Here is a 16051-nt window from a genome sequence, read left to right on the forward strand (position 1 = left end):
CGGAGATGCTCTCCACACTTGTACCTCAGGGAGGAAACTCAGCAGGACAGAGCCACCAGATCCCGTGGAGTAGATCTGAGGTCAAGGCATGCATCTCGGCCCATCCACTCAACGCTGCCCATTGGCTGCTGCGGTTACTGCTCAAAGGTGCCTCTGTTGCGCGGCACAAGCATTATGGAAAATGCCAGGCACATGGTGGGCCATTTTCAATAGCGTGTCTAAGTCCGACTTTGGATGTCCTGAGAAGTGCATCCAAAACGCAGATGCTGAAAACGTCCATTTTTAAAACCGTTTAGATGTAAAAATCGCCTGTTTGGACATCTTATTCTTCAGGACATCCAACCTTAGGACATAAAACATTTTTTGGCTATTTTTGACCATAAAAACAACCAAGTTCAGAATAATAATAATACTGATAACAGTTTATATACTGCAATACCGTTAAGTTCTATGCGGTTTACAATGGAATAAGCGAGGTACAAATTGATTGAATTTAAGAGGGGGGAAGAGGAGAGTTAATAGGACCGGAAATGTGTTGTTGAGGAGAAAGAGATTAATAGGACAGAGGAATCTCCTATGGAGGAGAAAGAAGATGAGTGGGTCAGTTGTCTAGATACATTAGGAACAGTTGAGTTTTTAGACGTTTTCTGAATTCCTCATAAGTGGTGGGCGAAAGCAGTTGATCTAGGTCTTTACCCCACAATGCTGCTTGATGTGAAAGAAGGTGTTCATGGTGTTTTTTCAGACCATTTGGACATGGGAGGGGCCAGCATTGTAATGGACTGGCCACCCAGACATGCCAACAGAGCAATGGGGCACCTTTGAGGGCAATGCTGTGAACTTCACATAAAGGGTGCCAGATGTACATCTTACTATAACCCCCTTATAATATAAGATGAGGCCTCCAAAACTCCCTCAAAACCTACTATACTCGCCTGTCTACCACCCCAAATAGCCTTTATGGCTGCATGTGGCACCTATATGTCAGTATAGTAGGGGTTTGGTGGGCTCAAATGTTCCACTATAAATATAGTGGTTAGAGTGGCTTAAGGGCCTGGGTCCTTCTCTCTATGGTCAACTAGTCCACCCCCCGGGCTATTTAAGGCACCTGTGTACAGCTCTACTAGGATTTGTACTGTTTCATTCAGATCTTTGTTGGGGTGGGAACGGGTCAGTGACCACTGGGGGAATGTGTTTGTGTGTGGGGGGGTCATTATATAATTCCTCCAGTGATCATCTGCTCAGTCTGGGCACCTTTTTGCACTTAGATATAGCCCCCTGGCCCTGCCATGTCAGCAAGGGTTTGAGAGGGGGAGGGTGACATGGATCTCCTTGCCCCATTTCCAGCTCACCCGACCCAATGGCATCAGCTCCCACAGCTTACTGCCAGCCAACCGCTCATCGCTGGATGAGCCCAGTAACTCGGGATCACCACCATAGACCTGTAATAAAATTGCAGTCCCCCCCCCCCCCAATAAACAGAGTTGCAGCCCAGGCCCAACAGAAAGTGGTACCCTCACCTCAAGACACACTTAGACGCTTTTAAAACAGATCTAGCTCTGGACTAGAGAGCTGCACGGAAAGGGGACGACGGGAATCCCGCGGGACCCGCGGGCATCCCGCGGGTTCCCCCTTCGGGTCACGGGGATCCCGTGGGGACGCCCCTAGGGTCGTGGGGATCCCGTGGGGACGCCCCCTAGGGTCGCGGGGATCCCATGGGGACGCCTCCGAGGGTCGCGGGGCTCCTGCGGGGCTGGATGTACTCAGTCGCACGGCTCTTCTCCTCCCTACCTTCTCTGCTTGCAGCACAGAGCCGAACGGAAGTCTTCCCGACGTCAGCGCTGACGTCGGAGGGGAGGGAGGGCTTAAACAAAGCTTAAACAAAGCCCTCCCTCCCTCCGACGTCAGCGCTGACGTCGGGAAGACTTCCGTTCGGCTCTGTGGTGCAGGCAGGGCAGGTAAGGAGAAGGAGAGTAGCCTCGCGGTTCGAGTGGCTACCAAGGGAGGGGGGCGGTCCGCCCCGCCCCGCCCCGGTTGCAGCACAGCCGGCCAGGTCCCCTTACTTTTGTGGCACTCCCCCGACCGACCGATAACAGCCCGGGTCCGACAATCCTCCCTGCCCTGTAGCTGCAAATCTAAATTACCTTCTTACAGCAGCTGTAAGAAGGTAATTTAGATTCGCGGTTAAGGGCAGGGAGGTTTGTCGGACCGGGGCTGTTGTTGGTCGGTCGGGGAAGTGCCACAAAAGTAAGGGGACCTGGCTGGCTGTGCTGCACCCGGGGCGGTAGAGAAGGAGGGGGGGAGAAGGACACTGAAAGGCCATGGTGAAGACAGGAGGGGGGGGAAGGACTCTGAAAGCACTTGAAGACAGAGGAGGGAGAAGGACGCTGAAAGCACATGGGGGAATACAAAGGGGTGGAGAAGGACGCTGAAAGGCCATGGAAAGGGCGGGGGGGGAAGGACTCTGAAAGCACTTGTGGAAGACAGAGGGGGGAGAAGGATGCTGAAAGGCCATGGGGAAGACAGAGAGGGAGAAGGACATTGAAAGGAAATGAGGAAGAGAGAGTAGGGAGAAGACGCTGGCAGGGAAGAAGACAGATGCCAGACTATGGGGGGAGCGGAGAGTAGAAGATGGGTGCCAGACCAATTTGGAAGGGGGAAGAAAGGGAGAGGCACAGTAACAGAGCAAATGGAAGATGCAGAAGGAAGAGAGACAGTGGATGGAAGGAATTGAATGAGAACATGAGGAAAGCAGAAACCAGGCAACAAAGGTAGGAAAAGAATTATATTTCTTTTTTTTTTTTTTTTTTGCTTCAGGATAAAGTAGTATATTAGTTGTATTGATAAAAATTTATAAACATTAGAGGCTCTGGTAGAAACCCGTTTACAAAAGTATGTATTCTTCCCAATTAATATTTTCAAATTAATAAAGTCTTTTTGCTTATTTGTAAATGGGTTTCTACCAGAGCCTTTAATTCAGTAGCATAATTAAATGAAATAACTATTTCTGAAGTTTATAGGGACGGGCGGGGACGGAGGGGATTCCTCGCGGGGACAGGTGGGGACGGAGGGGATTCCTCGCGGGGACGGGTGGGGACGGAGGGATTCCTCACGGGGACGGGTGGGATTCCTGTCCCCGCGCAACTCTCCACTCTGGACATCTAAGTTTAGTCCAGGGCATCTTGGGAAAAACATTTGGTTATCGCTGCAAGATGTCTAAGTCTAAGCCCGGTGGAGTGACGATGTTCCTAAATGGACTTTATTTGAAAGTATCAAAGTTCCAAAGGTACACTAAAATCATCCACATAAAATAATTCCATCCACATAAAAGTAAATCATCCACATAAGAGCCTTAAAGGACCTAGTCCGCTAGGGATACAGGACCCAACACGGTCCACGTTTCAACAAAAAGTCTTCTTCAGGGGTCCCTGGGGGGGGTCCTATAAAGGTGAGTACGTGGGAAACACAGCGAGAGGTGGGCGCTTGGAATGCTCTCCCGAAGGAGGTTGTGGCGGAGACTACTGTTCTGGGTTTCAAGCGCTAGTTGGATGCACACCTTCTTGCAAATCATATCGAGGGATACGGGAAATCCGGGTCTCCTACAGGGAATACCTAACTGGGCCTCCGCGTGTGCGGATCGCCGGACTAGATGGACCTAGGTCTGATCCGGTGAAGGCGTTTCTTATGTTCTTATGTGTGGTGAGCCGGAAGTGAGACACTGCGACCGTGTTGGGTCCTGTATCCCTAGCGGACTAGGTCCTTTAAGGCTCTTATGTGGATGATTTACTTTTATGTGGATGATTTCAGTGGACCTTTGGAACTTTGACACTTTCATATAAAGTCCATTTAGGAACATCGCCACTCCACAGAGTTTTTTGGTTTTCTCTGGATTTTCTTCTTTGTGGGTATTTTGGGGTCAATTCCTTTTGTTTTGCTACTTATGATTTGAAAGTGTTTGAGGCTCGTGCATATGAGGACAGAGCTGAGGCATTGGTGGAATGAGGCATTATGACATCACAGTCTGAGCTCTAGAATGTTGCAAACACAAGCAGTGTCTCACTTCCGGCTCACCACACAATTGTTTCCCACGTGCTCACCTTTATAGGACCCCCCAGGGACCCCTGAAGAAGACTTTTTGTCGAAACGCGGACCGTGTTGGGTCCTGTATACCTAGCGGACTAGGTCCTTTAAGGCTCTTATGTGGATGATTTACTTTTATGTGGATGATTTCAATGTACCTTTGGAACTTTGACACTTTCAAATAAAGTCCATTTAGGAACATCGACACTCCACAGAGTTTTTTTGGTTTTCTCTGGATTTTTTTTTGTGTGGATATTTTGGGGTCAATTCCTTTTGGTTTTTGTAAGTCTAAGCTCGCCCAGAACGTGCCTCCAGCACGCCCCCCCCTTGAGTTTTGGATGCACAGTGATTAGGACGCCTCACAAGACATCAAGAAAGACAGTTTTCGAAAGTTGGCCCCAATCTTAATAACTGTCTCTTCCATGTACCTCAGAATGCATCATGATGGCATCCTGGGAGAAATGAACTGGAACGAGATTCTGGATAATATAATCTCTGATCGTGCTTGTGGTGGGTTTTGTCTTCCAGGAGATCCTGAACTACATCAGTCGCAAGGAGTTTGAGCCACTTCTGAAGGTTGATCAGCTGAACCTCGAGAAAGAGAAGCACAAAATCTTCCTCCGCTTCAGTGAGCACAGGGGAAGGGGTTCAGGAGGGGAGGGGCTGGATGAGCAGAGTCTCCACAGGGAGCCAAGGTGGAAAGATAAGGGCTTCAGCAAGTGGGATGTAGGTCTTTGCAGGAAACTGGGGGAAAGATAAGAGTTTATGGAGAACGCCAGATAGAGGTCTCTTCAGGAAGTTACAGAGGAAGGGTGGAGCTCATTGGGAGGAAAGGATGCAAAAAATACTGTCTCGCCAACGAGCCTAGTCTTCTAGTATTTTTTTTGCATCCTTTCGCAATTCCTAAGCTTGTGGTTTATAGCAGTACCGGACACCGGAGAAGGTTGTTTCTACATCCGAAACACAGCCCCTGTCGGGTCTATGCCACAATTCATATTCTGTGTTTCTTTGTGTTATTGTTCAAATAAAGTTTTTATCACAGTTTTTTGTTTTCTGCTTTGCTTCTGTTTTTGTGGAGCTTTTTTGGTTTTCCCTGCCATGTCTGTTCAGCATATCTTTTGAAGCAATGGCTGTGTGGGAAGAGCCTCTGTACCTTAAAAGCAATCGGGTCAATGTATATAAATAGTGCTATTAAGTGTGTGTGTGTGTGGGGGGGGGAGGGTTAACCCCAGCTGTAGCATTTAAGTATAATCCTGATATTAAGCACTGGTATCTAGATTGTGGTCAGTGCTGAATATTTGGAAAGAGTGGTCAGCCAGCATGGCCACTATCCGGAAAATGGCTATATTGAGAAATCCAATTAGATAGCGTCTCAGTATCGCCCTCTTCAGGTGACTTCCAGATCTGCCTGTGTATCATCCTGGCACTATCCAGATAGAGCTGGGGTCAGTCTGTGAAGTTACATTTGGGGAAGGCTAGACTATGTGGCTTATATAGGTTGGGTGGGGAGTGATATTGTTGCTGGTTTTTAACGTTGCAAGTGGTGCGGTGTTTACGCAGATGATTTCCTTTGGAATACTGGGCTGAATGTTTTCTTGAGTCCTTTTGCTCAGACTTGAACCTTTTCTTTTTCCAGATGAGGAAGAGATCCTGTTCCCACCCACGTACCGCTACGAGAGAGGATCTCGGGACACATACGTGTGGCAGAAACAGAAACCCACTGGGGTATGTGCTATGTGATGTATTCTGAGTCCCAGCTGGATAGACTAGATCAGTGTTTTTCAACCTTTTTACACCTATGGACCGGCAGAAATAAAAGAATTATTCTGTGGACCGGCGGTTGAAGAACACTGGGCTAAGTCGTGGGCCAGACCACGCCCATCTCTACCTAGCCTCCACCCCAGACCCCGCCCCATAATAGAACTAATTGCACCTTGCACATCCCGTGCCTCATCTGGAAGCCTTCCGTCTGATGTTTCATCGTCAGAGAAGGCTTCCAGTTCAGGCGCAGGATGCCCGTAGGAGCCACTGCCCGTGACTTTGTGTATTGAATCAGTTAGGAAGAGGGAGCTGGTTCGAAGATAACGTCGCATCGATTGCACCATGGACCGGTGGTTGAAGAACACTGTTTTGGGCCTGATGCACGTGCAGGCCCTGTGGACCGGCAGGAAATTTCTGTGGACCGGCACTGGTCCATGGACCGGTGGTTGAAGAACACTGGACTAGATGGGTCTTTGATCTGCCATATCTGCTATGTTACTCTTATTATAACTCTGTAGTATGGCAGATAAAAGGCCAACTTGACCCATCTAGTTTGCCCAGTTGAGATTCTTCATGAGGGGTAAATGAACTTATAAATTTCCATATCCAACCCCATACCAACGCCTCAGTCCCCTACTTCTTCTACATAATGTCTTGCGCCTAGTCTCACTACCACCCTCCGTATTCATCCCAATCACGTTTGGAATTTATTATGTTGGAGTCCATCTTGAATGACCGATATTTAAGGTTGTTTTTTTTTTCTAATTAGAAACTTTTTCACACTTTTTTATATATGAAATATTAAAAATAAGGAATTTTATTTATTTATTTCAATTTATATCCTGTTCTCCCAGGAGCTCGGAACGGGTTACAGATTGGCATTCACAATCAGTTTTAGGACAGACAATCATGACAAGGAGAAGGATAAACACAGAACTTATTCTAGAGTCTTGGCTGGTCATAAAGAGGAGAGCATAAGAGGAATATTTGAGGAGACTGTTCATTGGTGGCCCGATCGGCAGAAGAGAAAACGTTTCACCGATCTTCGGAAGGTCATTAGAGAGTCCAGTGACCTTTTATAGAAAAGAAGTAATCATATATCATGAAAAAAGGAAATCTCTTCTAGCCCACAAATATGAGAGGAAGATGTTACTTCACAAATAGGCAATTTTTCAAGGAAGTTACAGAGGATTTTTATCTCCTAAATTTCTCAGGCATTTAAAGTCCTAACCCAAAAAGAAAATTCTTGTTAAGTAAAAGCTAAAAGAAAATTTTCCAGTTGTGTAGGATCCCAAAAAACATCATCTTTGTTCTGAAAATTTAGCAGACTCTTGCACGGGACGTGTCGAAGTGGAAGATGATATTTTCTTTCTCAAGGGACCCTCGACCACAAGAGGGCACCCGCTCAAACTCAGGGGCGGAAAATTTCATGGCCACACCAGAAAGTATTTCTTCACAGAGAGAGTGGTTGATCATTGGAACAAGCTTCCAGTGCAGGTGATCGAGGCAGACAGCGTGCCAGACTTTAAGAATAAATAGGATACTTAAAGTCCTGAAAGAAAGGATAGTATATTTTCTTGAATCTAATGGGTTACAGGATCCGAGGCAACATGGCTTTACAAAAGGTAAATCGTGCCAAACGAACCTGATTGAATTTTTTGATTGGGTGACCAGAGAGCTGGATCGAGGACATATGCTAGATGTAATTTACTTGGATTTCAGCAAAGCCTTTGATACAGTTCCTCATAGGAGGCTGTTGAACAAACTTGAAGGGCTGAAGTTAGGACCCAAAGTGGTGAACTGGGTCAGAAACTGGCTGTCGGACAGACGCCAGAGGGTGGTGGTTAATGGAAGTCGCTCGAAGGAAGGAAAGGTGACTAGTGGAGTCCCTCAGGGTTCGGTGCTGGGGCCAATCCTGTTCAATATGTATGTAAGTGACATTGCTGAAGGGTTAGAAGGAAAAGTGTGCCTTTTTGCAGATGATACCAAGATTTGTAACAGAGTAGACACCGTAGAGGGAGTGGAAAATATGAAAAAGGATCTGCAAAAGTTAGAGGAATGGTCTAATGCCTGGCAACTAAAATTCAATGCAAAGAAATGCAGAGTAATGCATTTGGGGATTAATAATAGGAAGGAACCGTATATGCTGGGAGGAGAGAAGCTGATATGCACGGACGGGGAGAGGGACCTTGGGGTGATAGTGTCCGAAGATCTAAAGGCGAAAAAACAGTGTGACAAGGCAGTGGCTGCTGCCAGAAGGATTCTGGGCTGTATAAAGAGAGGCGTAGTCAGTAGAAGGAAGAAGGTGTTGATGCCCCTGTACAGGTCATTGGTGAGGCCCCACTTGGAGTATTGTGTTCAGTTTTGGAGACCGTATCTGGCGAAAGACGTAAGAAGACTTGAGGCGGTCCAGAGGAGGGCGACGAAAATGATAGGAGGCTTGCGCCAGAAGACGTATGAGGAGAGACTGGAAGCCCTGAATATGTATACCCTAGAGGAAAGGAGAGACAGGGGAGATATGATTCAGACGTTCAAATACTTAAAGGGTATTAACGTAGAACAAAATATTTTCCAGAGAAAGGAAAATGGTAAAACCAGAGGACATAATTTGAGGTTGAGGGGTGGTAGATTCAGGGGCAATGTTAGGAAATTCTACTTTACGGAGAGGGTGGTGGATGCCTGGAATGCGCTCCCGAGAGAGGTGGTGGAGAGTAAAACTGTGACTGAGTTCAAAGAAGCGTGGGATGAACACAGAAGATTTAGAATCAGAAAATAATATTAAAGATTGAACTAGGCCAGTTACTGGGCAGACTTGTACGGTCTGTGTCTGTGCATGGCCGTTTGGAGGAGGATGGGCAGGGGAGGGCTTCAATGGATGGGAGGGTGTAGATGGGCTGGAGTAAGTCTTAACAGAGATTTCGGCAGTTGGAACCCAAGCACAGTACCGGGAAAAGCTTTGGATTCTCGCCCAGAAATAGCTAAGAAGAAAATAAAAATAAATAAATAAAAAAAAAAATTTAAATTGAATCAGGTTGGGCAGACTGGATGGACCATTCGGGTCTTTATCTGCCGTCATCTACTATGTTACTATGTTACTATAAGGATACCCATGTGGGATCCCTACGAGGGTCAAGATAAGGAAATTGGGTCATTAGGGCATAGACAGGGGGTGGGTAAGCAGAGTGGGCAGACTTGATGGGCTGTAGTCCTTTTCTGCCATCATCTTCTATGTTTCTATGTTTCTAAGGTGGCACCTAGGCCTACCGCTCTGGGTTTCAGTGTCAAGAAGGCTTACCTCCTGAGCTGCATAGGTCTAGCCACTAAAAGTAAAAGAAAAAAGAAAGACATACTACAGAAACCAAATAGAGGCCCAAGACACGAAAAAACTATTCCAATTACTAAAAGAACTCACAGACACCAAACCCTACCTAGCCAAAAGCGACAACCCTCCCCCTTCAGCCACCCTTTTAGCTGAATACTTTAAAAACAAAATTACAACTGCCAGGACAAACTTCGCAGGAACCCCAACCCACCTAGAAGAGATCACAGTGCCCCCCCACAGAAAAAAATTCAGCTGCAGCAGATAGAACCTGGTCCCACCTTAACAAACTCTATTAAAAAAATACAGCCACGCAGCTTGCGACCTCAACCAATGCCCTCCATACCTATTAAAAACCTCCAGCCTAAAATTCCGCACTCTCCTCATGCAATGGATACAAAGCATGCTCACAGATGGCCTTTTCCCACAAGACTTTTCCGAAATCATCGTCATCCCGATCTTGAAAGACCCAAAAGGAGCGACAGATCAACCATCCAACTACAGACACAAATCCTCAGTTCCACTATATGTCAAGCTAATGGAAGGCCTTGTAGCTTATCTCCTCACCAACTACCTAGAAAACCACAATTTGCTCCACCCTACACAGTCTGGATTCAGAACCAACTTCAGCACTGAGGCCCTACTAGGCTCTCTTTTGGACACAGCTAGACAATACCTCAGCATAGGCAAAAAAATGACGATTATATAACTAGATCTCACCGCAGCATTTGACCTGGTAGACCACAAATACCAAAAATGGCTTGAACAGTGCGATTTTTCACCCCACTTTGCTCGGTTATCTGCTCAAAGACACGTCCACTGTTTTTTGTCCACATTTTTATCTGTGTACCCTATATCAGTGATTCCCAACCCTGTCCTGGAGGAACACCAGGCCAATCGGGTTTTCAGGCTAGCCCTAATGAATATGCATGAGAGAGATTTGCATATGATGGAAGTGATAGGCATGCAAATTTGCTTCATGCATATTCATTAGGGCTAGCCTGAAAACCCAATTGGCCTGGTGTTCCTCCAGGACAGGGTTGGGAACCACTGCCCTATATCATCCGGACCACTGAGGAAGGCGTGTTTGCTGAAACATGGACCGTGTAGGGTCCGATTGGACAATCGCACGTGTAATACATATTTAGACTTATATTTGTACTTTTATGATTTTACTGTGAAGAGCGAATAATAAAATCATCTTTCAGAATATCCACAGTCTTTAAAACTCACAAGTGACATAGAAACAGAGCACCCACAATCTGGACTGCCTTGCCAACTCATCTTCGAGTAGAAAAAAACCCGAGAGCAGATAGGAGCACAGGTAGTCTTTTCATCAATTCTACCAGTAAGAAACAAAGGCAGAGCTAGAGAAGAGCGCATCCAATGGACTAACGAATGGCTACGCGAATGGTGTATAGAAATGAACTTTGGATTCCTAGACCACGGCGAGACACTCCAGGGACTACAAGGACCAGACGGACTCCACCTAACCAGAAGAGGTAAGAACGTATTTGGACATCGACTGGCCTGCCTACTCCATAGGGCTTTAAACTAGGTAAGTTGGGGGAGGGTACATACTTATATCCCAGAGCAGTAAGAAACCACCCTGAGGAGGCAAGTCGCACTACTGAGTCTAAGGTAGGTACCAATGATATCCACGATAATTCAGGGAGAGTTATCAATGATATCCACGATAATTCAGGGAGAGTTATCAATAATAATTTAGGAGATATGGAGGGCTATGTATGCTCATGCGCACAGCTTGGGCAATAAAATTCTAGAATTAGAGACTGAAATAACAAATGCCGATCTTGATGTGATAGCGATATCCGAAACCTGGTTCACGGACTTGCATGGGTGGGATATGGTCATACCAGGCTACAACCTACTTCGTTGTGACAGGGAGGGTAAATTGGGAGGAGGTGTAGCACTGTACACTAAGGAAAGCATCAAAACTACCAGAATCACAGATGTAAGATACACCGGGGAATCCCTCTGGGTGAACCTGGCCAGAGGGAATGAAAAATGCCTATACCTTGGTGTGATATACAGACCTCCCAGGCAGCAGGAAAACAAAGACATGGAATTAATCGAGGACATAGAGAACATCACACTACGCGGGGACACAGTAATGCTAGGAGACTTCAACATGCCCAATGCAGATTGGAACACACTCTCCGCGACTACAGGTAACAGCAAAAGAATATTAACCTCCATAAAGGGTGCATGTCTCAAGCAAATGGTATTAGAACCCACCAGAGACCAGGCGATACTAGACCTAGTACTCACCAACGGAGATAGCGTCTCGGAAGTCTCAGTAGGTGATACACTGGCCTCCAGCGACCATAATATGGTATGGCTCAACCTCAAGAAAGGTTTCTCTAAGTCCAACACAGCAACAAGGGTTCTCAACATTAGAGGCACAGACTTCAACCGCATGGGAGATTTTGTCCATCAGGAGCTACATAAACAAGCAAAATCTGACAACTTAGAGGATATGTGGTCGACTCTGAAGTCCATCCTACATGAAGCAACAAACCGATACACAAAAACAGTAAGTAAACACAGGAGAAACAAAAGACCCCAATGGTTCACTAAAGAAATTTCAGACCTAGTTAAAAAGAAAAAAGAAGCATTCATCACCTACAAACATTTAGGAAACCAGGGGGCGAAAGTGGACTATCTAGACAGATCTAAAGCTGTCAAAAAAGAAGTCAGAGAGGCCAAACTCCGAATGGAGGAAGAGCTAGCACGGAATATTAAGAAAGGGGATAAATCTTTCTTTAGCTATGTTAGTGACAGGAAAAGAAACAAAGTTGGGATAGAACGGCTGAAGCAATTGGACGGTAACTTTGTGGAATCAGATTCTGCCAAGGCAGAGCTACTAAACGAATACTTCTGTTCAGTCTTCACCTGTGAAGCGCCGGGAGCTGGTCCACAGCTTCAGACGGGAGATAACCTGGAAGACCCATTTCAAGATTTCGAGTTTACGCCCAGCAGCATCTACGACGAACTATCAAGACTCAAAGTAAACAAAGCCATGGGACCAGACAACCTACACCCCAGGGTGCTCAGGGAGTTAAGTGAAGTCCTGGCAGAACCATTATCTGTGCTTTTCAATCTTTCCCTACGCACAGGAAGAGTCCCCTTGGACTGGAAAACCGCCAACGTAATCCTACTCCACAAAAAGGGCTGCAGGACAGAGACAGCAAACTACAGACCAGTGAGTCTCACATCTATAGTGTGTAAACTCATGGAAACACTGATCAAACGGAACCTTGACACAATTCTAGATGAGGAAAACCTACGTGACCCCCACCAACATGGGTTCACCCAGGGTAGATCCTGCCAATCTAATCTGATTAGCTTTTTTGACTGGGTTACTAGACAACTGGATGCCGGAGAATCACTGGACGTGGTATATTTGGACTTCAGTAAAGCATTTGATAGCGTCCCACACCGAAGGCTTTTGAACAAGTTGAAATCGATAGGATTAGGAGACACTCTAACTGCATGGGTTGGGGATTGGCTGAGCGGTAGACTTCAGAAGGTGGTGGTGAACGGTACCCCATCTGAGCCGTCGGACGTAATCAGTGGGGTGCCACAGGGCTCAGTCCTGGGCCCGATTCTATTCAATTTATTCATAAGGGATAGGACGCAAGGGCTTAAAGGAAGGGTAGCACTGTTCGCTGACGACGCCAAACTTTGCAACATAGTAGGCAAAAACTTATTACCTGATAATATGACACACGATCTACTGCTGCTGGAAAGATGGTCAACTACTTGGCAGCTAGGCTTCAATGCTAAAAAATGCAAGTTAATGCACCTGGGTAGGAGAAACCCGCGTAGAACTTATGTACTGAATGGTGAGACCTTGGTTAAGACCACGGCAGAACGCGATCTAGGGGTGATCATTAGTGAGGACATGAAAGCTGCCAATCAAGTGGAGAAGGCTTCCTCCAGGGCAAGACAAATGATGGGTTGTATCCGTAGAGGTTTCGTCAGCAGGAGACCTGAAGTCATGCTGCCGTTGTACAGATCCATGGTGAGGCCTCACTTGGAGTACTGTGTTCAGTTTTGGAGACCACACTACCGTAAGGACATACTGAGGATCGAGTCAGTTCAGCGAATGGCGACCAGGATGGTCTTGGGGCTCAAGGATCTCACGTACGAAGAAAGACTAAAAAAACTGTGGCTGTACTCACTTGAGGAAAGAAGAAAACGGGGGGACATGATTGAAACGTATAAGTACATCATGGGACGTATGGAGTCGGAAGATGATATCTTCTGTCTCATGGGACCCTCAACCACCAGAGGGCATCCGCTGAAAATCAGGGGAGGAAAATTTCATAGCGACTCCAGAAAGTACTTCTTCACCGAGAGAGTGGTGGATCGATGGAACGGACTCCCACTGCAGGTGATTGAGGCCAGCAGCGTGACGGATTTTAAGAGGAAATGGGATACTCACGTGGGATCTCTAAGGGTGTGAACTCTGGGGGGCGGGCACTTGGAATCGGCAGACTTGGTGGGCTATAGCCCTTTTCTGCCGTCATTTTCTATGTTTCTATGTTTCTAAATTTAAAGGAGCCTTAAAATGTTTTTGATTGAAAGATGCTTTTGAATATTGAATCCCCCTCTCAATTTTCAAAGGTTCCAGTGATTCAGAAATTTTTCCCTCTTTGGCCCGATTGTTTTTCCCATCTACATTCTCTTTCCTATAATTCATTGTAGCTCTGCCCCACAAGATACTGAAGGGAATAGACTTAGTAGATAAGGACAGGTTGTTCACCCTCTCCAAGGTAGGGAGAACAAGAGGGAACTCTCTAAAGTTAAAAGGGGATAGATTCCGTACAAACGTAAGGAAGTTCTTCTTCACCCAGAGAGTGGTGGAAAACTGGAAGGCTCTTCCAGAGGCTGTTATAGGGGAAAACACCCTCCAGGGATTCAAGACAAAGTAGATAAAGACAGGTTGTTCACCCTCTCCAAGGTAGAGAGAACGAGAGGGAACTCTCTAAAGTTGAAAGGGGATAGATTCCGTACAAACGTAAGGAAGTTCTTCTTCACCCAGAGAGTGGTGGAAAACTGGAACACTCTTCCAGAGGCTGTTATAGGGGAAAACACCCTCCAGGGATTCAAGACAAAGTTAGACAAGTTCTTGCTGAACCAGAACGTATGAAGGTAGGGCTGGTCTCAGTTAGGGCGCTGGTCTTTGACCAGAGGGCTGCCGCTTGAGTGGGGTTTTTCATATTTGAATGTACTTTTTGTTTTCAAATTTATCCTTCCCTTCAGTCCTATTTTCTTGTAAAATGCCTGGTATTTGGAAAGGCGTTTAATCAAATTTTAAATGAACTTGGAAACTTATTTAATGTAACAAAATAACACCAGTCCTCAGTTTTGATTCCTACGAGATCAGCACGAGATCTATCACCCAGACCCCTTCTAGATTTAATTATGGTCTATCCAGGCAAGTTACTTCTTGAAAGCCCAATGTTGTCTGTGTGAACATGGATTTAGTACCAGATTTAAAGTTGGGGTACCCATAGGCATTGAGAACATGCATTTGGGGGGGGGGGCAGGGAGCAGGGAGAGGGCCCTCTCAGCCCCATAAATCATTAGCATGGAAATAGGTCCTAACACATCTTCCCTTTCACTGCTGCCTTTATTTTAATCTGCAGGAACATGAGCTGTGTGGCCGAAGAGTCAGCATGCCATCTGAGGTACTGCAAATCCCTGGCCCTCGAATGGGTTTCCATGGTAACTGCGAAAGGAATCAGGGCATCGCAGGGCCTTTGATTGCATGTGAGCTTCTGCAAGTGGTTAATATAGGATTTGTGTTCCTGCAGACTAAAAGGAAAGCAGCGACGGTGCTCAAATGCCAGTCAGAGTATGGGGCCTGGAGGCAGTTGAATATGCTGAAATCTGGGCCTGCGTAGCGGTTGTAACCTGAGGGCAGTGGGTCAAAAACTGGCTCCGGGCTGAGCCAGTCCTGGTTTTATCTCTGAGCCTATGGCCTTGTTCTGTTCTTCCTTAAGAGAAGGAGATGCACCGTAGTTGAAATAACAGGAGTGGAACAGCCTGCCCTGTCGACCTGGAACTAATTGCTAAACCTACACATTTAGTTGAGAACGGTTTTCTCAGGAGCTGAGGAAGGCTTCAGAAGTAGCTCTTAGCTTCCAGTGGAAACCTGAATTTAGTGCACAAATGGTGAGCCGAGAAAACAGGAACCTGGAGTGTGTGGCACAGTGGTTGCGGGTTCAAACCCTGTGCTGCTCCCTCTGACCCTGGGCAAGTCACTTAATCCTCGACTACCCCAGGTACATTAGATAGACTGTGAGCCCGCTGGGACATATAGGGGAAATGCTTGAAGGACCTACATATAAACTGCTTTGAATGTGGTTGGTGGTGTACAATCCCTTTCCCTGATGTCATAATGCCTCGTTCCACCAATAAGAACCAGGCTCATCAGTGATGTCACAATGGCTTCATTGTTCTATACTTGGCTCACTTCTCATATTGTATTGGAGGAGAGGGTGGTGCAGGGGTTAGAGCAACAGCCTCAGCACCCTGAGGTTGCGGGTTCAAACCCTGTGTTGCTCCTTGCGACTCTAGGCAAGTCACTTAATCTTCCACTACCCCAGGTATATTAGATAGACTGTGAGCCCCCCCCTCCCCCCCCCCCGGTACAGACAGGGAAAATGCTTGAAGTATCACATATAAACTGCTTTGAATGTGATTGGTGGTATACAATCCCTTTCCCTGATGTCATAATACCTCGTTCCACCAATAAGAACCAGGCTCATCAGTGATGTCACAAAGGGTTCATTGTTCTATACTTGGCTCACTTCTCATATTGTATTGGAGGAGAGGGTGGTGCAGTGGTTAGAGCTA

The 16051-nt window shown here is 46.4% G+C and overlaps 1 protein-coding gene across 2 annotated transcripts in view; it reads left to right on the forward strand.

Annotated features, from left to right (window-relative positions):
• The window catches only part of INPPL1 (inositol polyphosphate phosphatase like 1), a 172986-nt gene that overhangs the window by 134013 nt on the left and 22922 nt on the right, over nt 1-16051 (forward strand). For both annotated transcript variants that reach the window (XM_033949508.1, XM_033949509.1), the window contains exons 16-17: nt 4609-4708; nt 5717-5805. In XM_033949508.1, coding sequence (XP_033805399.1) covers nt 4609-4708; nt 5717-5805 — 189 coding nt within the window. The remainder of the gene's footprint in view (nt 1-4608; nt 4709-5716; nt 5806-16051) is intronic.

Source organism: Geotrypetes seraphini, chromosome 6, assembly GCF_902459505.1.
Source record: "Geotrypetes seraphini chromosome 6, aGeoSer1.1, whole genome shotgun sequence".
Classification (NCBI taxonomy): Eukaryota; Metazoa; Chordata; class Amphibia; order Gymnophiona; family Dermophiidae; genus Geotrypetes; species Geotrypetes seraphini.